Genomic DNA, 21,783 nt, shown 5'->3' on the forward strand with positions numbered 1-21,783 from the left:
TCAAGGCTGTATATTGTCACCCTGCTTATTTAACTTATATGCAGAGTACATCATGAGAAACGCTGGACTGGAAGAAACACGAGCTGGAATCAAGATTGCTGGGAGAAATATCAGTAACCTCAGATATGCAGATGACACCACCCTTATGGCAGAAAGTGAAGAGGAGCTGAAAAGCCTCTTGATGAAAGTGAAAGAGGAGAGTGAAAAAGTTGGCTTAAAGCTCAACATTCAGAAAACGAAGATCATGGCATCTGGTCCCATCACTGCATAGGAAATAGATGGGGAAACAGTGGAAAGAGTGTCAGACTTTATTTTGGGGGCTCCAAAATCACTGCAGATGGTGATTGCAGCCATAGAATTAAAAGACGCTTACTCCTTGGAAGAAAAGTTATGACCAACCTAGATAGTATATTCAAAAGCAGAGACATTACTTTGCCAACTAAGGTCCATCTAGTCAAGGCTATGGTTTTTCCTGTGGTCATGTATGGATGTGAGAGTTGGACTGTGAAGAAAGCTGAGCGCCGAAGAATTGATGCTTTTGAACTGTGGTGTTGGAGAAGACTCTTGAGAGTCCCTTGGACTGCAAGGCGATCCAACCAGTCCATTCTGCAGGAGATCAGCCCTGGGATTTCTTTGGAAGGAATGATGCTAAAGCTGAAACTCCAGTATTTTGGCCACCTCATGCTAAGAGTTGACTCATTGGAAAAGACTCTGATGCTGGGAGGGATTGGGGGCAGGAAGAGAAGGGGATGACAGAGGATGAGATGGCTGGATGGCATCACTGACTCGATGGACATGAGTCTGAGTGAACTCCGGGAGTTGGTGATGGACAGGGAGGCCTGGTGTGCTGCGATTCATGGGGTCACAAAGAGTCGGACACAACTGAGCGACTGAACTGAACTGAACCCTTAATGAAATAACAGATCTAAGCCTTCTGATGAAGGAACCACCACCTATTAATTCCTCTTGCCTCAGTATTGAATCTGATGTGACTAAGCCTCTAGACTGGATCCAGTTTCCAATTCGTAGGAAATACAAGAGACAGGAGAACAGGTTAGCAACATAGGGATTCAGTCAGCAAAATCAAACTGTGGGAAACTCTACAGAACAAATGATCTGGTTTCTTCAACAAATAAATTCAAGAAAAGAGGCTGGGGAGAGGTGTGAGGTAGAGGGTGGGAGAGAGGGGCGGGAAGTAGCTGTAGATTAAAAGCAACTTGAGACACATTGACCAAAACAATGTGTGGACCTTAGTTTGATTCTGAACCAAACAGACTAAAAACCAAATACATGAACAACAACAAAATAAAGCCATGAAATAATCAGAAGTTTGAGCAGTAACTAGATATCTGGTGGTGTTGAGAAATTTATGTTTCCCTCCCTCTGGCAAAGTAAGCTGTCAAGTCAGTCAGGCTGTACTTCTGCAGTAAGATACATCGCAAGTAGCTTGCCATACGTCTCTGGCCTTCCCCAGAGTTGTCTTTTTCATCTTTACAATCTGCATTCGTTTTCAACTGTGTTCTTCTTGCATTGAAGGTATTTGATATCAATTGACAGAAGAGGTGGCCCTTCAGCAGCCAAGGAGGCTGTTAAACTTGCTGAAGAGTTCTTCCTTTCTGCAGAGGATACAGTTCTTGGCCTTGACCTCAGTGGAGACCCTGCAGTAAGTTATTTTTCCAAAATATGTTTTATTTCTAAAAGGTAGAATCAGTTTGTGGGATAAGGATTAGGTTGGGGCACCTTGCGTTCTCCAGAGGTTCAGCAGACACCCTGTGTGTACAAAGCCCTATTCTGCCCTGGATGACCAGAATGTCCACAGCAACTGCTCTCCAGGTTTCAGTGAAAGAGTTAAACCCTCTAAAAAAAAAAGAAAAAAAAAAAGATTTGTATGACAGTATGATTATTTTCTTCATTTTTCTAAAGATGGTACCCAACTAGTACCATTCCACATACATAGAGAGAATTGATTTATTACAGTCCATGTCTAATGCTTTGACTTGACTAGACGTATCAAATCAAAGCTCCAGGAGATGGTGATGGACAGGGAGGCCTGGCGTGCTGTGATTCAGGGGCTCGCAAAGAGTCGGACACGACTGAGCGACTGATCTGAACTGAACTGAACTGATGTCTAATGCTTAATTAATGCTTAACTGTGGGTAGGGCTTAATTATCTCACAGAAGCCCCATTTGAAAAAGGCTGGCCTAGAGCTTCTTGAAGGTCATATTCAAACAGGGTGTCTCAGCTGTGGCACTACTGACATCTTGGGCCAAAGAATTTTTATTGTAGGAGAATGTCATGTGTATTTTAAGATGTTTAGCAGCATCCCTGACCTCTTCCCAATAGATCCCAGCACCTTGTTAGTTGTAACAACCAAAAATGTTTGTAGACATCACCACATGTCCCTTGAGGGGCAGAATCACCTCTGTTGAAAATCATTGAATTAGAGTCCTATGAACCTGGTTCTTTACAGCTTTAATGAAACCGGGGCTGTTCTGGCCTTGTTTCATCATCCGTTTGATAGAAGCTTTCTTTACCCGTCATACTTATTCCTAAAGCTCTAGATACCTAGATAACCGTCTAGAAATAAAATTTGGTGACTGTTATATCTAGCTTAGCTGATTCACCTGAGGTTCACTGATACTTGAGATTGTCGAGGGCAAGGACAGTGGCTTTTCCAGCTTTGAATTCCCTAATTTTGCTTTATAAACAAAATGTACAAATGAGTCCATCTGCCACTTTATTTCCTGCCATTATTCCTTTGTTATTGAGACAGAGTACTCAGTTCTTCAGTTTGCCTAGACTCATATATCCTCATCTTAACTTTTATCTTCAAGGCAGGACAAGCAAAAGACTTCTTAGAACCTCTTTTAGAAGCTAAAAAATCTGGTCTGAAGTTGGCACTTCATCTTTCAGAGGTAAATAATACTGTAAAATTAGGCTGGAGAGGGTAGATTACATGGAAAATCATTAACAGAAAATAATAAGCACTTGTACAGGGCTAAAGATAAACCTGGCTTGGGAAAACACGTTTAGAGAGAAAATGGAAATATTTTTGTGTAAGTTATAATGATAAAGGCATAACTTGCCATAGGCCCTGGAGTTTTGGTTTCTATGTTGTTATAGTTCCTGGGCTTGGCTGTTGACTTGCGCCACAGTTGTATCCTTAGAACAGTTCGACAACAGCTTGTTGGAGAAAATGCATGAATTTTAGTCAGCAGCCTTGTTATCAGCAAACCAACACTGAGAAAAGCCTGAGTTTGCCTCTCTTGTCCTTGCAGGGAGGGGATCGGAATATATCACATACCCTGGCAAGAAAGAAAGTAGCTCATCATCGTGTTATAAGGCCCAGAGGGAGATCGGGTGCCCCTGTGGGCCCCAACTTGACAGCAAGAGCGCAGGGCAGTTCATGCATGGAAGTAGCTGGAGAACAGTCACTTCCCTGGTCGGCACGTCCCTGAGAGGCAAACGAGGGCTCTTCTGCACTTTTCCATTTTATGGATAGATTTGCTGTCTTACCTCAGTACTTCTACCTCCTTAATGCTTTCTTTTATTAACATACGAAAAGCTGTAAATAATAATTAAGGTATGCAACTTGATAAATTTGGATTTAATTGTTTCTTGAATGCAGGAAATATCACCTGCTTACTGCACATGATTATTTTGAGTATTAGATGAGGTCATGATATAAAAATTGAGGCAAAAATTGGAGCTTCTTGTCAGTACTGAGTGTTTTTCATGTCTACAAACAGAGAGTCAGTCATCTAGTAGCAGAACTTAAGGTCTAGGATCTATGTTTCCACTCGGATCCAAAAGACCCTTCACACACAGGACACCCTCTAGTTGACCTAACCGATGCCAGACTGAGGCCGTCGGGCAGGGTAACAGAACAGCCAGCGTGAGGCCGGTTACCTCTGGTCTCTGCACAGCATAAGAACCTGCCCTTTAGTTTCTGTTCTCTTATTTGATCCGTGGGGTGGGAAACATTTCATTTCGACGTGTTATGGTCGTTTGTCTTTTAGTCTGTCTAAGAGATGGAGAGCACAGCCTGACACACGCTTTCGTGGTGCTTGCGGCATGCTCATAGGCAGCCTTGTCAAGACAGAACATGAATGCCCTGTGTGTGGGTGGAGTCTAGGCCCCAGAGTCAGACAGAGCCAGGTTTCACCCTCATCTCTACGATTATGCTAGCTCTGTGAGCTTGGACAGCTTTTCTTTAAAATGCTTTATATTTTTAGCTACGAAAGTTTTATGTACCTGAAGAAAATGGAAGAGTAGAGAAATAGTATAAAGTAGAAGTAAATAAATAAAAAATGGAAGGTCCCCTTCAGTTCTGCTCCTGAGTTGATCCTGTTAAGTTTTGCATTTATGTTTTCCCAGTTCTTTTTCTAATATGTGTGAAGACATGTACACAACACAGAAGACACGTATGCATACAGAGTTGTGGGATTTTGTTATTGAGCACTTACTTTTTCAGTTTTGATTTCTTTGTCTTAATACTTTGTATAATTCTTGTGAAGTTTAAAGCAGAATGTATGTGAAAAGTCAGTAACTGTTGGCTCTCTAGTTATTATTATCATTGAAAGGAATCCAGAAGAATATTGGGAAATGAACGGGAAGATCAAAGGCAAAGAAGTACTTTTAAGAATCACTGAAGGAGGTTATTGATGCCCTCTTCTCCCCTTCTTTTTTTTGAGATTCCAAACCGAAAAACAGAAACACAAGTACTCCTGAACCTGTTTCCTGACCGAATCGGGCATGGGACATTTCTCAGCTCCTCCGAGGAAGGATCCTCGGATCTGGTGGACTTTGTGAGGCAACATCAGATACCGCTCGGTAAGGCGTCAGGTCCTCCAGGCAACTGTCTGACCCTTCCTCCCCGCCTGCAGCTTGCCACCCGTATATAGAGAAGCACTGTTCTAAATACATAGATATCATTTAGAAATGAAGTGATGCTTTCTCAACCTTATTGAAGGAACAGGAAAGTTTATTAATAGCTCCCATTAGAGTATAAAAGCTCCATGAGAGCAGGGCCCTCATCTGTCTTGCTCACTGCTGCATTCCCCAGTTCCTGGAACTCAGTATTATATTGAAGTAATAGGGTCATCTATCATTTTGGAATTACTTTAACCTGTTTACTTATGAAAATGTATAACATATATTTAGAGATTAAGACATCTGCAGAATTTCAAGTGTACTTTTATATGTCTGTTAACATCACATACTTGTCTACATATATATACCAGGAGCTATTTTTATTTAGCAACAAATATTTATGAAGTGCCTACTCTCTTCCAGTCGCTATTCCAATTGCTGGGAATAGAGCAGTAAAAAAATAGACAATGTTTCTTTCTCAAGGAACTTATATTCTAGCATGGGTAAGAGAGACAGTAAGCAAATACACAAGAAAATATCAGTGATAAGTTCTTTTCAGAAAATTAAACAGGCTGGTAGAATAGTGATAAGCTAACCACTTTTGATTGGATGGTTGGGGAAGGCCTTTTTGATGAGAGGAAAAAGCGGGTGGCTGAAAACCTTTTTACTGAATGATGAATTCACCGAACTTACAAATTTAACAGTTTGTAGTAACACTTTTGTGGGTGTGCTTTTTTGACTAATTTATAGAGTTTTTCAGCAATTCATAATGGGTGAGATTTTTTTTTCTTTTTAATAAAGAAATGTTTAAACAGCCACAAAAGTAAAGAATCTAGGAAACCACTTGCCTAGTGGTCTTACTTGGAGTGGTGTCCTGGCTCCGCAGTCAGCAGGGGCAGGTTGGGTTTGCCATTCCTGGGACTGCGTGGCCTGGCTTGCAGCCGCCTCACTCAGAGGAACGGATGCCATCAGTCAAGTCAGCGAAGCATTTCACTCTGGCTGGAGAGCCGGGCATAGCATCTCAGGCAGGGGTTTTGTAATCATAGAAGTCATTCTTAAGATAGACTTCTTTGCAGGAGGCAGTGAATGGAAGGAGTTGAGACATTTTCCTTCTTTTCATGGAAAAGGTCCATTTCCACTCTTGGAGTTTTATAACATGCAGCCCTCAAGCATTGCTCCTGTTTCCTAAGCTTTGCTTCAGCCTGTGGAAGAAGTGCAGCAGCCCTGTGAAGATTCCGTCTACTCCCCTCTCACGCTTCCCTGTGCTTGTCACGGTGACTGGCTTATCATTCTCCTCTTTCCTCTCCTTTTTCGTAAAAGAAAGAGGGAAGCACATGATTGTGAAGGGGACACTAATTCCCCGCCTGGTACAGTCGCTGCTGTAAACCGCAGCACATGGCAGTTTTCGCATGTAAGAAAAGGCCAACTACTAAAAATGAGCATAGCTTGGAAAGATTTCCCATGTATCTACTAATAGGTCTTTTAATTAGAAGCTTCTTCCTTTCCCCCCTCGTTCTAGAACTTTGTTTGACCTCGAACATCAAAAGTCAGACAGTTCCATCTTACGACCAACATCACTTTGGATTCTGGTACAGCATTGCCCATCCTGCCGTGATCTGTGTAAGGCGTTTTGCTCCCTTTTAGTCCCAGAGTTGCCGTAGGTCAGACGTTCACTGTCTAGCTGGCTGCGTTGCACACCAGGGGTGGTGCCCAAGTGGAGGAGTGAGAGAGGAGAGGAGTGTGAGAGGCTGCAAAGGTGTGACTGTGGTTTGGCTCTGGAGGGGAAGGTCCTGGACAGGACCTGGGGAACGACAATACCGATGCCCAACACCCACCTCTTGAGATAATGCTTTCATTGATCAGGGCTGAGCCCTGGGCACAGATGCATTTTAAAAGCTCCCTTGGTGATTTGCACGTGCAGCCATGGTTGAGAGCCACTACTCTGGTGGTTTATGTTCTTAAAAAGGATAAACAAGACTGTTCAGTAACAAATGTGCCTGGATATATTTGTAGGCCCCCGTTTAGACTCTTAAAAGCATGGTAAATAAGAAAATACTCTCAGCAAAAGTTGAGAGTTGTTATTTTCTTTTAAACAGTCATTTCCTCGTTCATTTTGAAACTTTCTTACGTTGACAGACTGATGATAAGGGTGTTTTTGCAACACGCCTTTCTCAAGAGTACCAGCTGGCGGCTGAAACATTTCATCTGACCCAGTCTCAGGTGTGGGATCTGTCTTATGAGTCCATCAACTACATCTTTGCTTCTGACAGCACCAAGGCTGACCTGAGGAAGAAGTGGAGTCATCTGAAGCCCCATTTTTAAGCTGTAACGAGGTGAACTACTTTTGAGTATGTATTACAACCTAGATCTCCTCGCCACATCCCGGTTAGTAAGCCGCTCCTCCCTTGGAACCATAGCAGCCGAGTGCTGCGGACTCCGACCGCAGCACCTTTCCCATGGTGGGTGCTCAGTAAGTCTGTCTTAAACCGCCTGAAGGCTCTGAGGTCGTCCATGGCTTACCTCCATGCTGCTTTCAGGAAGGGACCTGAATGCCGCTGCACACTGAGCTCCCCATTCTAGCGGTGGTTTTGCCTTAACAGTCCCTCTTCGCTAGAGATCATGAAACTGCAAGAAAATCAAAGTCGGTTCTCATCAGGAAAAGTTTTGGAATTGCTAGTCTAAATAAGGTGAGAAGGGAATACAGATTGTTACCAAAGCCTTTAACCTGTCTAGCTTGTGATGACAGCTCTGTTTTGTTGTGCCTACTTTAATCAGACTCCCTGAAGTATTCCCCAGGACTGTGGCCTCCAGGCTGCACTGCATACCATGTATTTTTGTGAATCCCAGTAGCCAGGATGAACCTCCTCTGGGTGACGCTCGTGACAGATCAAGCTAGCTGCTGAGATCTGCCTTTGCCCTTCTCATGATTAATCCTTCTGGAGTCAAGATACATTTTAGATTTTGAGTTGAATAATGGCGAGAGAATTGATCCATTTTTGTGCTCATATCTCATCTTCCCTTCCTTCCTTTGTCACCATAAAAAATAGTTCTTTATAGAGCTGACAGGACAGCCATATACTCGGGTTACAGTAAGAGAGAAATGGCAGTGTTCTCTATATATATGTATGTATACACACACATTTATGTATATATGTATATATATGAACCTATGTATGAAGTGAAGTCACTCAGTCGTGTCCGACTCTTTGCGACCCCATGGACGGTAGCCTACCAGGCTCCTCCCTCCATGGGATTCTCCAGGCAAGAGTACTGAAGTGGGTTGCCATTTCCTTCTCCAGGGGATCTTCCCGACCCAGGGATCGAACCCGGGTCTCCCTCATTCCAGGCAGAAGCTTTAACCTCTGAGCCACCGGGGAACCTATGTATATGTGTGTATTAAGTTGTATGGCACTGGCCATAGAGAATAAACAATAAAGGGAAGAAGGGAGAGCATGGGGAGAAAAAAAGAATAGCATTAGGAAAACAACTGATGAGAACAGACATGACTGTCCAGCTCCTGCCAAGATATTCTTGCTTTCTCTGCTGCACGTGCCACCCAGTCTGTCCTCAAGGTCTTACAGGAATTAAAGGGAGGGGTGCACAGATCCTCTTGCTCCCCCAGCAGCAGGCTTGGCTTCTCTTAGAATGTCAGAAGGCTATGTATTATTTCTTGCTTCTTCCATCCCCAGGAGTGGCAGACAATGGTTTGTGAGTTAGTTTGAGATACGGTTGGGTTTTCCCAGGGAAGAATTCTGCTTTTGTCTTATTCATTTTGCACATTTTCTTCATCTGGAGATTGGAGGGCTGGTCCTGGGTCTTTTAAGATAGACTCATTCTCCATGCCCAATTATAATGGGTCCCAATGGATTGTCCTAAAGGATATGGATACAGATACTAAGGAAGAATTTTCATTCTGATTGGTCTTTTACCAATTCTGATTTGTTTTTCAGCCTGGAACATAAAGATTTAGACAGGCATACTTGTAGCAGCCCCACACAGGGAGCCAAAAAAAGCAAGTAAAGATTTATCTTTTCTTCCCAGGAATGACTTAATCATAATTTGCATATATACATTTAAAGAAAAAGCACTTGAAGAACCACTGGGCACTTTATAATTTTTATTAACTTGGTATCCCTGAGAGGCAAATTAAGGTGTAAACATTGTTCTGCTTTACACAAAGGGAAATGGAGGCAGGGTGACTTACATGTAAGACATCTGGAACCAGAATTCATATCTGTTGATACCACAACCAGTGCTTTTTCCACAAGACTATACACAGATATACTGAACACAGTACTCTCATGTTTTAAAAACATTACAGCACACTGCCTAAATTATCTCAGATCCTGAGGCATTGCTTTACACTGGTATTTCTTGTTATCTCCCTGTCTGTTTAGGCAACATAACTGAGATACCACCTCCCCTTAATTCCTAAGACTTAGGAAATTCCCTCAGCACCAGAACTCCAGTTCATCATTGGTAGACATCATTACTGTCTATCATTGCTTTACACTGGTATTTCTTGTTATCTCCCTGTCTGTTTAGGCAACATAACTGAGATACCACCTCCCCTTAATTCCTAAGACTTAGGAAATTCCCTCAGCACCAGAACTCCAGTTCATCATTGGTAGACATCATTACTGTCTATCACAGTAAGCTGTGGATTTTAGAATATCCTATCTCCCCATTTCTCTCCCAGATCTCATTCCTATCTGAGCGCTCATTAATGTGACTGTGACACGGCTACTTATCTCAGACCTTAGCCATTGGGCATCTTCTTTCCTTTGACCTGCCATTCGAAATATCTTCTCTCAGGATACTGGTTCCCGACCTTTGTCTCCCATAGGAGCTAGTCCCCTAAAACTGCTCATCTTTCTTACCCAGTGCCACTCAGCAAGTGCAGCACAGGCCCTGATATACTAATATTCTGGCGTATGGAAGCCCGTCTGTGGTGTTCCTGGCCCTCCACGTTTCAGCTGAAGCAAGTCCCTCTCTGCCCCCTGCACAGCCTTACTGTGCCCCCTCAAATTTGTGCTCCTCTGAGCATTGGCTCACCTTCCTTACAGTCTGTCCTTTGCCCTCTGCTCCCTTGCTCCCCAGTTTTCCCATTTCTCACCCATTCAGCATGCAGTTTTACAGTTTTGGAAAGTTCATCTTGCCCAGTAAACCTTCCCTCTGAGCACTTCCTGCTTCATGAAATCTTCATGATTAAAGAGAAGAAAATACCTCTCATTTTTTCCCCAAACTCTAATGCTTTAGACCTTAACTTTTATGCCTAGTGTTACTACCTAGCTTTCTAAATTTCTCTAAAATCATTGTAGCTGTACGTATTTGTTCATGTCAGTGTCATCTGTTGTAGGTTGTAAGGACAAGGATGGGGTCTGTTTAACTTGTGCTGTACAGGCTCATACTACTGCGAATATGTGGGCAGTTAATTCAATACCATCTCTATGATATCAGAATCACACTTGTTTGAAGAGCTGCTTTTAAAAATAGATGTATACAGTTGAATGTGTGTGCGTGTGTGTAAGTATTGTAAGCTCCACTGACCAAAGATAGTTTGTCCCCTTACCATTAGGGTAAAGAGTTGCTGGCACAAAGTGGTCTGTTTTCCCAGTCTGTGGGAGCATGGCCAGTGGCTTCTGCTCATCGCACGTTAGTATTGTGTCCACAGGGTGTGTGACACTCACCCCGGTGTTAGGGTGTGTGGATTATGGCAGTCCCTCTGGCAGTTCTAACTGCTTTCCGTATTACTGCATCCCCTTGCCTTCCTCTTTGGGCTTCTGGACAAGGGACAGACAAAATTTAGATGAGACAGACCAGAAAAAAAATCACAATAGATGCTGTAAATACAGTGTTACTCTATTCCAAAGCTTCTGGGGCTTTGAAGACAGTAAGAAATCCACCTCACCGTTTATATGAGGTTTACACTGTTCCCCCATATAAGCACACCTAGATTCCTGACAAAATGGTTTATAGGTCAGAACCAGACTGGACACTTAAAGGCTCCTTAAGGTAAAGGAGTGTGTGTGATAAGTATATCATTCTGAGCACAGACTTAAGTGAGCAGGAAAAAAAAATCATTTTTTGCATTTCCATTACTGTACAAAGAGCTAGACCCATTCAGTGAGAATCCTCACTACTTCTCCATGAAACGCTGCAGTGTGGGTTTTTCTAGTTGAAATGCAACTGAGTAATGTGATGAGTAAAGGGAACACATCAAATTTCACAGGATCTGCTACTGTGTCCTCTCTGTTAGCGGAAACAACACAGGCTCTGAGAGGAAAGGGTGTTACCGTCAACACAAGCAAGGAGAGGGAACGAATCTTCCTTTCATTCTTACTCTAGATCCAAGAGAAACACAGGAACAAGCAGTGGGGTAAATTCTAGACTGTTTCCTTTACTAGTTGGGCACAGATTAGAAGATGGATCTCACTACTGGAGAACTATTTCCAAACAATCTCAATACATGTAATGAGGCTGGTTTTCTCATAGATCCTCAAGGGCTTACTTAGGTGCTGGCTGTGACAGAAGTTTCTCTCGTGTGTGGATCTCTCGGTGCTTATTAAGAGCGGAACTTTTACTGAAGCACTTGCCACAGTCCTGACACCCGTAGGGCTTCTCTCCAGTGTGGGTTCTGTGGTGTGCACGTAAGTCAGAACTCTTGCTGAAGCTCTTCCCACAGTCGGGACACACGTGGGGTCTCTCTCCTGTGTGTATCCTCCGATGTGCACTGAAATGAGAGCTGTTATTGAAACTCTTCCCGCACTCTTCACACTGATAGGGCTTTTCTCCTGTGTGGGTTCTCTGGTGAATGATAAGGCTTGAGCTCTGATTGAAGCGTTTTCCACACTCACCACACTCATATGGTTTCTCTCCTGTGTGGATTCTTCTGTGGGTGATGAAATTTGAGCTGTCACGGAAACTTTTCCCACAGTCAAGACATTGGTAAGGTTTCTCTCCAGTGTGGATCCTCCGGTGTCTAATGAGGCGAGCGCTCCGACTGAAGCTTTTCCCGCAATCAGCACATTTATATGGATTTTCCACTTGATGGGCTAGCTGATGCATAGGGTGGGAGTTTGGACCAAAGCTTTTGCCGTATCTCAGATATTTATAGGGTCTCTCTCCCAAGTAAGGTCTCTGATGACTTGGAACTTTACCTAAACTCCTTTCAGGGAATGTTGGTTTTCCTTTTTTCTCACCCGGGGTGTTTTCCCACTGTCTTCCAGATCTGCATTCACTCTCACTGCCTTTACTTTGATTAAGATGCTGGGGAATTTTCCTTTCAGACCTTGCAAGTAATGTCTTATGTAGTTTTACTTCCTCAGAAATATCCCGTTTTAGATTTGCTTCATTCTCAAATCCAGCCTCAAAACCTAACATAAGAATAGAAATTTAAAAGTTACCCATTTTCTCAGTTATTATGTGTGAGTATAAAGTATCACATTAGATGACTTAACATAAAAATCAGGGAGCTCTAGATCCTAAATAACTACTGTCTATTAAAACCTTCTATTTCGTAATCTGTCACATGCTTCTCATCTACAGGGGATCTGATGAATATGTTCTTTTAACTCTTTTTCCTGGATATCTGGGATCTTCAGAAAATCCTCTCAGTATACCAAGAAAAAACCTGCCAGATTTAAGATAAAACCATCACTATGATTATCCAGGAAAGACACTTTCTAATGCTGTATTTTAGCCTCATCTCAGGCCTGTCACGGTTTACATTCCTTGCCAGTAACTAAAGGGATAAGAAAGGAATGCCCAGGGAAACTGGGGAACTTCTATATTGAGGAAGAACGACATGAGTCCTTTTCACTCTCAAATTCCATGTGTTGAGAATAAAAACAGGGTAGAAAGATTCCTGTTGTCTTTCAAAGAACAAAAGGCCTTCTGAGAGAAATTTTGGTAGGTGCTATCTCTTTCAAACTTTCTTTGCCCATGGACAAATAACCACTAGATGTTCCAAAGCACTACTCTAATGCCCAAACTAAGCTTTAATATTCTTCTAAGAGCCAAATGCCAGGCTTCCCAGGCCTAGGCTATGAGAATTTGTAGATACTTGGAAAGTTTCAGTTTGCAAATTTAGTTTGAATTTGTAGAATTTTCAGGTTTCAGATAAACTCTGGATCCCAGCTCCCTGGACTAAATTTGAGAACATGTACCCCTTAAATCTACCCAGAAGTCGTGTTAGGATTAGACCCATGAAATGGAGGTTCATTATATTAACTGAAATCTCAGAAACTTAAATATATGACTATAAATTATGAGCCTCTGAAAGGGGTACTTAGCATTTCCTAAACCTAGAAGCTGTTATCTAGCAGAATGTGTTAACAGCTTCACGGAGTTGATGCTCTGTGGAGCACACTTGGAGAATGCAGATCTAAAGAATATTTTGGAAAAGAAAACTGCTGTTTATCAAATGCCCAAGTAGTGTGCTAGGTGCCTCACTGTGGTACTTCAGTTACATCAATCTTGTGAGGCCGGTCTTAATATATAAGCAAAATTACAGGGCTAAGTAACTTGCTTTAAGGTACTCAACTAGTAACACAGTGCATATTCATATACATATATATGTATGACTCCAAAAACAGAATTCTTCGTGCAAGGAGGGAAGCCATAATGATTTTTTTTTTTCCCTTTCTTAAACAGTAAATAAGATTGAAAGGGTCAATTCCCTCAGAAATTTCAGACTTTGGGTAAGTGTGTCTGAAGAAAGATTATCAGGTTTTCATATATATGAATAAAGCAGGCATACAGATAATATATAAGCTGAAACTAGAAGAAAACAGCAGAAATGAGAATGAACTTTAAAAAACCAACTTCATGTACCATGTGTACATGACATACTGTTTGGGAAATGTTAGCTTTCAGAGTCCCTGCTAGGTATGTGGGCTAGTAACTGAGCAGCTCACGTGCAGATGATGGCACATTTACAAAGTCTGCAGCCATCTCAGATTGATGCTATAGTGTGAGGAAGCAAGTCAAGTGGAAAGCTGCCTACACAGACAGGAAACCTGGAGAAAAGAGAAGAATCCCTGAGTACTGGGTGTACAGGCCAGTTCTCCTGGTTCTCAATCTGATAATTTTTCTCCTAGATGCCACTGCCTTCCCTTTGCTATTTCTACCTAAGAAGAGGACCTTACCACTGGGGCTCTGAAATAAGACTGGAGCACGGGTCAGTGCCTCTGGAGGTATCTCGGGATCCTCTTCATCATCTTCAGAATCATCTTCTATGGCCTCGACTGCCTGCTCGGCTTGCTTTTCAGCTTCAGCCTCACTGGTCTCCTGCATGGGGCATAAGGCTATCTCTTCTTCCTGGCCGTTACTAGGCCGGGCAGCCACCCGGGCATTCACCAAAGCGTCCATCTCTTCAAAGAAGGGACAGGTCTCTGGTGCTTGGCCATTCTTGACTTTCCGATAGCTGGTCTGTAGGCTCTTAAACTTGGTCCGACACTGCTCCGGTGTCCTGAGGAAGCCATATTCCCATAACCGTTCAGCCACAGCTCCATACAACTGGCTGTTGCGGTGACAGTTCCGAAGGGCTTCGTAAAACTGAGTCTCACTAAGAATTGCAAGGTAGGTCTTTGTCTCTTCATAGCCCCAGTGCACACCTGCCACCAGAAGAGAAGTTTTAACAGCACTTAATGCAGGGCTTTATAGCTGCAATCCCTCAGTCCTAGCATTTGCATCATGAAAAGTCACCTAAGCTTGAGCTCCAGGTGAGAAGGCATGAACAGCTCATGTTTCCAAATCAATGCAGACTCTCAGGATGTTCTGCTTCTCTGACCCATATCAGTTTCAGAGACCTTGATTCCCACATTCAATTTAAAAGGCCTTTTCACCTGATCACAGTCGTGATCATTATGCACACTGAGGCAAGTGTACAGAAGGCATTTCCCCATTCTTCTAGCAGTTCTGGAGTTCTGATCCTAACTGGAAAATAACTGGTTAGAAAACCTACAGTCAGTCACTGTCAGCCAGGAGCCATCCTTACATTCTCTGATCAATCTTTTCCTACCAGCCCTACTTCCTTATAAATTAAGTCTCCCAAAGAATGTCTCAAAATCCCAAGGAACAGTCTCTTTCAGATTCATACTGCTGCCTAATGCACTCCCTTTTATGGCCCTTCTTCACCTGGCCACAGTCTCAAAAAGCCAGCCCAACAATAGCAAAGCCTGAAGGGTACAAGATAAGAACCTGTGGTCATGCACCTTCTCCTTAGTAGCAGAGGACTGGCAGAGCCAGGAGGAAGGAAGCAGAGCATAAAGCACCTCCTGGTCCCCAACATGGGCAGAACTTCATCAGGATGACTGGAGACTCTGCTCCCTGAAGGTCCCTCAAGCTAAAGGGAAGGGAGATTCCAAGAGCCTTCCTCCCACTTGAGAGCCAGGTGGCGATGACATTGCTTCCATTATCCTCCACTCTCTGCCAGGGAAGCAAAAGGGAAATAATTGGAAGACAGAGAAAAAGCAGTGGAAAAAGACAAAAAGAACAGAGATAAAGTAATAGCAGGTAACACATGGGCCATGTTTGTGATTTACCTAAATTTATTCAGTGATAAAAAGGGAAAGAGAATTATTTTTTTTTAAAGGAAAAAGTGCAAGACAAGAAGACCAGAACAGAAGTAACAACACATAATAAAACATGGACAGAACAGATAACTGTTCCCAGTAGAACTGCAGCTTTGGAGTTAGCTCTGTCTGTACCTTACAGTTGAAGACACAAACTGAGAAATGTTCCCTAGCTGATGAGTGGGCAGGATTAGAAACAAAGCCTCCTGCTTCATATGTGGTGTTTTTCCCATAACAGCATAGTTGTATAGATTACATCAGTAATAACATGATATTTAAAGATGGTTCCATAGGCAAATAATATTTCAATGGAGTGTTAAGATTTCTTGCTGCAAAACTGGGTCCTGTTAAAATGCCAATATGTGATGCAAATCTCATAGAGGAAACATAGAAAATGTTTTCCCAACTTGAGGCAGTCCTTCACTATGCTCTTTTAAGTAAAAAGGAACACATAATAAACTGAGTTTGGAGGGTAAAAATAAAACACCAGTTCATATAAGGCACTCAACAGATAAACTGTTTCTCCTTAAAGATACTATACTGCCAAGATTTTCTCAGCCTTCAGTGATTTTATAATCAGGAAAATATATTTTAAGAAAGAAACGGAATGGTACTCCTTTCCAGGACTCACCTGAATTTTGAGTGTATTTCTTTATAATATCTAATATCTTTCTTTACTTACTATTAACTCACTGGTTTTCCCACAAGAGAATGAAATACATAAAGAACTGAGAAATGCCTCTGTTCTCTTAAGTGACAAAGCTGGCAAGTGACAGTAAGTTTACTGACTCCACACCCAACCTCATAATTTGTCAGTCTAATCCTAAAATGCCAAGAAGAAAAGCTTACCACTTGGGCTACGGAAAAGGACAGGTGTGGTGGAGCTGTCAGGGTCCTGGGGGGTGGCCTCTTGGCCCACTTCGTCACTGTCGGACTCTTCAGCTGTGGCCTCCTCTCCCTCTTCATGGTGCCAGCCCTCTTGCTCTGGCTCCTCGGTCTCAGCATCACTGCCTCCCAGGCCAGAGTGAGAGGCTGCCTCCTCCAGGCCATTACTGGGCAGGGCAATGACCTGGGCACTCATCAGGGCTTCCATCTCTTCAAAAAAGGGACAGGTCTCAGGTGGGTGGCCACTCTTGACTTTTCGATAGTTCTTCTGGAGACCTTTGAACTTGGTCCTACACTGCTCCAGGGTCCGGAGGAACCCAAACTCCCGGAGCCGCTCTGCCACAGCCCCATACACTTGGCTGTTCCGATGACAGTTTCGGAGAGCTTCATAAAACTCAGGCTGACTGAGAATTGCAAGGAGAGTTCTGGTCTCTTCATGGCCCCAGTGCACACCTGCCACCTTCTCATCTTCAAAGCCCCGGTGATCCTGGTCCACCCAGCTGCTTCTCTCTCTTCTGGACAGTAACAGATCAGCAGGCATTCGTCTGTCTTCTGTGTGACTGCCTCTTGGGAGTTCCTTCTCCTTGGAGCCCAGATCTGGGATCCATGGCTCTCCTTGCTCCAAGCTGGAGACCATGCTGGATTTAGAACATGGAAATCCTGCTTGCAGGGAAGCAAACAAAGGATATCATAGTTTGGAATCATCATAAAAAAGTATCTCTGAGTTCAGACTTGCTTTTTTTTAATCCAAGAAGCTTATAAAGAAAAGTAAGAAAATGTTTTCAGAAAGATCAGTGGGTTGAAGAATGTGAGGAAAATACATAAAACCTCAAACAATGAGAAATACTTTCCAGAGCAGGGTGACAGAGGAAAGCATCCTCTTGTGTGTTCAGAGCAGATAATTCTGCTCCAAGTTACTGCTTAGCTCTCCTGACTACTTGTATGCAGGTCCTGGCACTGCTGAAAACAGTCACTTCCTGCCTCCTAGAGAGCTGACTCTTCAACGACGGGGGCGGGGAGGGGGGGGTGTTAATCCGAGTAGAGCTCACAGTAGGCCCTCTGTATCCACGTTCCTCCACATCTGTAGACTTAACCAACTACAGTACTGTAGTAATTACTATGAAAAGATAGCTGTGTATAAGTGGACCTGTGCAGTTCAAACTTATGTTGTTCAAGGGTCAGCTGTGGTTCTCTACTTGGGACTAGAGAATTAAACTCAAGAGTGATTGCAAGGAAGAGACTGTCTTCAGCTGTTTCATTTCTCTCACACTTGGTCAGTAACTTCTAGAGGCTTTTCCCTCAGTATATCCTTTATTCCTACTGCCACCATCTAAGTCTAGACCTCTTATTTTCCTTCACCTGGGTTATGCAGCAGTCACTGCTCTACCTAACTCCGGGCTCTTGCTTCATCAGCTCACATGCTATTTGTACTGCCAAACCTTAACCTGAGTGCCTGACAGGCACAGCACATTCAGACCAGACTCCTCTCTCCAGAACGCAGCACACATTCACCACTCTGCCTTGCCTTGCCTTTAACTCCCTCCTTTCTATGCAAATTTAACCCATTAGTGCCCCCCCCAAGCCTTCCATACAGCCCTCCCTCATCTCCTACTCTACCAACCCCTATTGTACTCACACAACTAACAAGTCATGGTTTGGCACTGTTTGAATACAGTTCAATTCACATATTTATGTTAACTCTAATATTCTCAATCATATTGTAGACTCTTTGAGAGGCACCGTTCCTCGTTCCAAGGACCCTGCATGATGTTGAGCATGTTGGTAGGTGTTCAAAAACAGATCAGTTTTGCAAGTGGGATTGAGGGACTGCATCTGGATGATTAGACAGAGACCACTACCAGCCTGGCTGAGAAGGCTGGTGTCTGGGATGATAACATCAGAATTCAAAACCACCTCAACAAGTTAAAGAAGTGTTCAAGGAAAACAACATACAACATGGAGCTCAGCAGAGCACAAAGAAGAAGAACAAGTCCCACAAAACCAAGTTTAAGAACCAGGCACAAAGACAATCAGGAAGAGACCTGGGAGTATCAAGTGAATGATAATCATTAGTTGAGTTATACTGAAAGAAAGTATAATGAAATTCTGAAGTAAAATTCTTAGTCTGCCTCTACCTGCCAGACCCTCACTGGAATAATATATATAATTTAATTCTCCACAATTAATGTGATGTTTGAAGAATTTTCCAAAGGAGAGTAACAAAAACTTAGTAGGTCTGAAGAATGGAGCTTCTGGGGAAAAGCTTAAAGAAACAAATCTAGTTTAATATGGAGAAAGAAAATGACTAAAGGGAAGATAAGCCAAGTATAGAAAAGAATTTTTATCTAGAAAATTCAAACTTAGTGTCATTACCAGGAGAAAAGAAATTCCAAGTCCTGGTAAAAACTATAGAGAGCCATTCTCTGGCAGACTTATCAAAAGAGGAAGTATAAGAATACTTATTGCAACAGAGAGCTAAGCTACTTGCCTTCAGGAGGTCCCCAACAGCTGCATGCTCCATTTCCACTCATTCCTGAAATCCCTTTCCCACTCACTGCTCCCAACCCTACTTCCCAACTTAGAACGGCATCCTATCTTCCCAGATGAATCTACTCCTCACCGCTCCTTTGAAAAGGTCTGAGCTTCTCCTTTGGGTTCATCTGCTCCTGTGGTCCCAGGTCTGGGCTTCTTGCCCTCTCTTTCTTGGGTACACCCCTGGGCTGGGGTTCCACTGACTCCTGCCGAATACTTAATAACTCTCGTGATGATTTCAGGGGTGTCATCTTCTCCAAGCGCACTTCCTGCCCCTTCACAGAGACTGTGACCTGGAAACAACCCCCATGAATTGTCACTGCAAGGTCATAATGAGGGGTATTCCCAGAGGAGTCTAGTTAATATCCCAAAAGAGATCATCCTTTTGGGACATGGCTAGGGTTGGGGTGGTGGTGGGGGGCTGGTTAATAGAACAAGGGTCTTTCTTACTCCATTACTGTTAGCTTAGAGCAGCTGGAACTCCAGAACAAAATAGTAAACCCAATTCCACACTAAAAAAGAATTCCCCTCTCATTATGTCAAAAAGTTACATTCAGGTGGCATCTCCCAATAAGCTGTCTGAAAAAGTTACCTTTTGTAGGAGCTTTGCTAATAGAGACTGTGCCTTAATTTGGCCTTTTATCTTGCCCCTTCCCAGTCACATACTTCTGAATTCCCCCTCCCTGCTCACCGAACGTCCAGGTCTTCCAGGCTCTCTTTCTAAGTCTTCCACCAGAGTCACTGCCTCCTCTCCACTTTCTGGACATTGCTTTTGTACCCAGTTCTGGATCTCCCCAGGTAAGACGGTCAGGAACTGCTCTAGCACCAACAATTCTACAATCTGCTCCTTGGTGCGCACCTCTGGCCTTAGCCAACGACAGCAGAGTTCCCAGAGTTGGCTGAAAGCCTCCCGGGGCCCAGCCACCTCCTGATAATGAAACTTCCTGAAGCGCTGTCGGAAGGCCTCAGAGTTAGAGCCATTCCCTCTCAGGGTGGGTTTGGCCATGGTTCACAGCAGGAAGCAGCTTCCCTTCACTTAAAGGTCTAGGTTCCAGGGCTTACGCCCATCTTCCCACGTCCTTGGGGAATCACCTGCAGATGAGTCTGTCTCTGTAAGCAGTCTCCTCCTAGGGCAGAGAGAGATGGCACTATCAGAAGGAATATATGTCTAGGGTCTTGCCAGAGCTGGCCTGACTGCCCATATGCTCCAAGTGGTCATCTAAGGTAGCACCAGCTTCAGGTCAGGAAGTCAAAACAGCGTGAAGGTGAGAGGCCATTCAAAGGCTGCATCCCTGGCCGACATCCAGGACAGCCCGGAGAAGCAGCAAAGGATAAAAGTACTGTCTACTCGTCCGCCGCCCCCAAATCTGACCCATTGAGCTCCCCTAACCAGTGAGTTCGAACCATTTGGGAGACCTGGAGCTCGGAAGGTTCTAAAGGCAGGTCACCATTCTGCTGAAGGTAACAAAGCCTCTGTCCAGCGGGTAGCAAGCTGCTCTCCACTGTCCTTCCCCAGGCCCTCACAGCCCGCCCCGCTCCCTGAGACTCCACCACTACCAATTCCCACCCCAAACAAAAATCAAGTGCTAAATACTGGGTCTCTGTTTTCCCTCACAGCAGAAGTAAGCGCTCAGTAAACATCCGGGAACTACTGACGGGAAACCTCGCGCACTGAGAGAAGTTGATTTTGGCTCCTGAAGCGAGGTCCGAGTGGGTTTGGGGAGAGTCACACTGAGTTGGTGGAGAGAGGAATTCCGAAGGGGCAGTAGTCATGGGTCTCCTGAGGACGAGTTCGGGTGGTGGGCAGGCGCTCCGAGGCCTGCGAGGTTCGCGAGCGCGGAGCTCAGGTCTAGGAGCGGCGGGTGCGGGGTTCCGGCCTCTTTGTCTTCGTTCCCTCCGGCCAGGTCACTCGGAGCCGTCATGAATCCCTCCGGAGGCCTCCGACCGGACTAAGGCGCCCTGAGAGCACCCTGTGGCCCACACCTGAGAGCTTCTCCCACTCAGGCTATCGCTCAACCCGCTCGCATCTCTGCCCACCGGCCAGCCTCACCCAGTCAGGGTCTGGCTCCAGCCCGGGCTCGCCAGCCTCCCAGTCCAGCTTCCAAACCGGAAGTCCGAGCGGGTGCCTCGGGAGCCAAAGGCGCATGCGCAAGGGCAGCTCCCGCGACTCTTGCGGGGCACCGGCTGCAGCCGGCAAGGGGGCCCAGCCGAGCGCGGCGCACTTCCGGGACGCGGCGCGCCGGCTGCTTTCCGTCCGGTCTCCCCTGCAGTTGTCTCGGCGGGTAAAGTCAAGAGGAACAGTGCGTCCCGGAGACCTGTGCGCGCATAGAGAAGGGAGCGCTCGCCTCCTTGGTCGCCAGCTGAGGCCCTGGAGGAGGGCGCGACGGATATAGGGACTTGAGGTCCGCCGTGGGAATGATCCACGAACTGCTCTTGGCTCTGAGCGGGTACCCAGGGTCCATTTTCACCTGGAACAAGCGGAGTGGCCTCCAGGTACTGTCCGGCTCGGAGCGCGGGAACTGGCGAGCTCGGAATGGGTGGACCCGAGCCAGCCCTTGGGAGGAGGAGTCTGAGGGAGCAAGAAGGCGGGGCTGGCAAGGACCAAGGCGGGGAGGGGGGGCGTATCCCTGGACGGGTAACCTGAGGGCTGTGCCCTAGGGGCTTAGGGATGGTTTAGACACCTGGAGAGGGTTGGGCCTAGGCGGAAAGCGAAGGGTGGATCCGTATTGGTTCTGCCTTAGGGGAGGAGGGAATCCCGACCAGGCCTAAGGTTGAAGTGTCTGGGCGAGAGTTGCTAGAGAACTAGCTGTAAAACTGAGAGAGACCCTTTCTCCCATCTTCATGCTTGCACAACGTTTTAAACTGAGTTTTGAAAGCTAGACCAAATACACAGTGCCTAATATACAATCAGTTCAG

General features: G+C 44.7%; 3 protein-coding genes across 11 annotated transcripts in view; 2 read left to right on the top strand and 1 right to left on the bottom strand.

Moving 5' to 3' along the window:
* Nucleotides 1-18,945, top strand: part of ADAL (adenosine deaminase like) — a 35,659-nt gene extending 16,714 nt beyond the window's left edge. For 3 of the 7 annotated variants that reach the window (XM_018065957.1, XM_018065958.1, XM_018065959.1), the window contains 6 exons: nucleotides 1,537-1,663; nucleotides 2,836-2,916; nucleotides 4,696-4,834; nucleotides 6,393-6,493; nucleotides 7,010-7,206; nucleotides 8,824-8,907. In XM_018065957.1, coding sequence (XP_017921446.1) covers nucleotides 1,537-1,663; nucleotides 2,836-2,916; nucleotides 4,696-4,834; nucleotides 6,393-6,493; nucleotides 7,010-7,195 — 634 coding nt within the window. In that variant the 3' untranslated portion in view covers nucleotides 7,196-7,206; nucleotides 8,824-8,907. Of the gene's footprint in view, nucleotides 1-1,536; nucleotides 1,664-2,835; nucleotides 2,917-4,695; nucleotides 4,835-6,392; nucleotides 6,494-7,009; nucleotides 7,980-8,823; nucleotides 8,908-13,974; nucleotides 14,055-18,059 lie in introns of those variants that run through there. The other 4 variants (XR_001919837.1, XM_018065961.1, XM_018065960.1 and 1 more) reach the window with 4 other exon arrangements.
* ZSCAN29 (zinc finger and SCAN domain containing 29) lies at nucleotides 9,114-19,887 on the bottom strand. 2 transcript variants are annotated; one of them, XM_005695293.3, is made up of 5 exons: nucleotides 19,559-19,887; nucleotides 18,956-19,160; nucleotides 16,300-16,995; nucleotides 14,023-14,490; nucleotides 9,114-12,249 (listed from the first exon to the last, which is right to left on the bottom strand). In XM_005695293.3, exons 1-5 carry the CDS (start codon nucleotides 19,871-19,873, stop codon nucleotides 11,381-11,383), a joined length of 2,553 nt encoding a protein of 850 aa, XP_005695350.2. In that variant the 5' UTR covers nucleotides 19,874-19,887; the 3' UTR covers nucleotides 9,114-11,380. The 2 variants fall into 2 exon arrangements, with proteins under 2 accessions (XP_005695350.2, XP_017921445.1); XM_018065956.1 differs by lacking the exon at nucleotides 18,956-19,160 and having other exon boundaries at nucleotides 19,559-19,747.
* Nucleotides 21,067-21,783, top strand: part of TUBGCP4 (tubulin gamma complex associated protein 4) — a 42,695-nt gene continuing 41,978 nt past the window's right edge. The window contains exon 1 of one of the 2 annotated variants that reach the window (XM_005695301.3): nucleotides 21,067-21,360. In XM_005695301.3, coding sequence (XP_005695358.1) covers nucleotides 21,283-21,360 — 78 coding nt within the window. In that variant the 5' untranslated portion in view covers nucleotides 21,067-21,282. The remainder of the gene's footprint in view (nucleotides 21,361-21,783) is intronic. The other variant, XR_001297045.2, reaches the window with a different exon arrangement.

The sequence above is a fragment of the Capra hircus genome, chromosome 21 (genome assembly GCF_001704415.2).
Source record: "Capra hircus breed San Clemente chromosome 21, ASM170441v1, whole genome shotgun sequence".
Lineage (NCBI taxonomy): Eukaryota > Metazoa > Chordata > Mammalia > Artiodactyla > Bovidae > Capra > Capra hircus.

Coding starts and splice junctions, on each gene's coding strand:
- ZSCAN29 (XM_005695293.3), bottom strand. CDS start 19,873: ATGGCCAAACCCACCCTGAGAGGGAATGGCTCTAACTCTGAGGCCTTC. Junction 19,161..19,558: donor CTGGAAGACCTGGACGTTCG/GTGAGCAGGGAG, acceptor GGTTGTTTCCAG/GTCACAGTCTCTGTGAAGGG. Junction 14,491..16,299: donor CCTTTTCCGTAGCCCAAGTG/GTAAGCTTTTCT, acceptor TTCTGGTGGCAG/GTGTGCACTGGGGCTATGAA.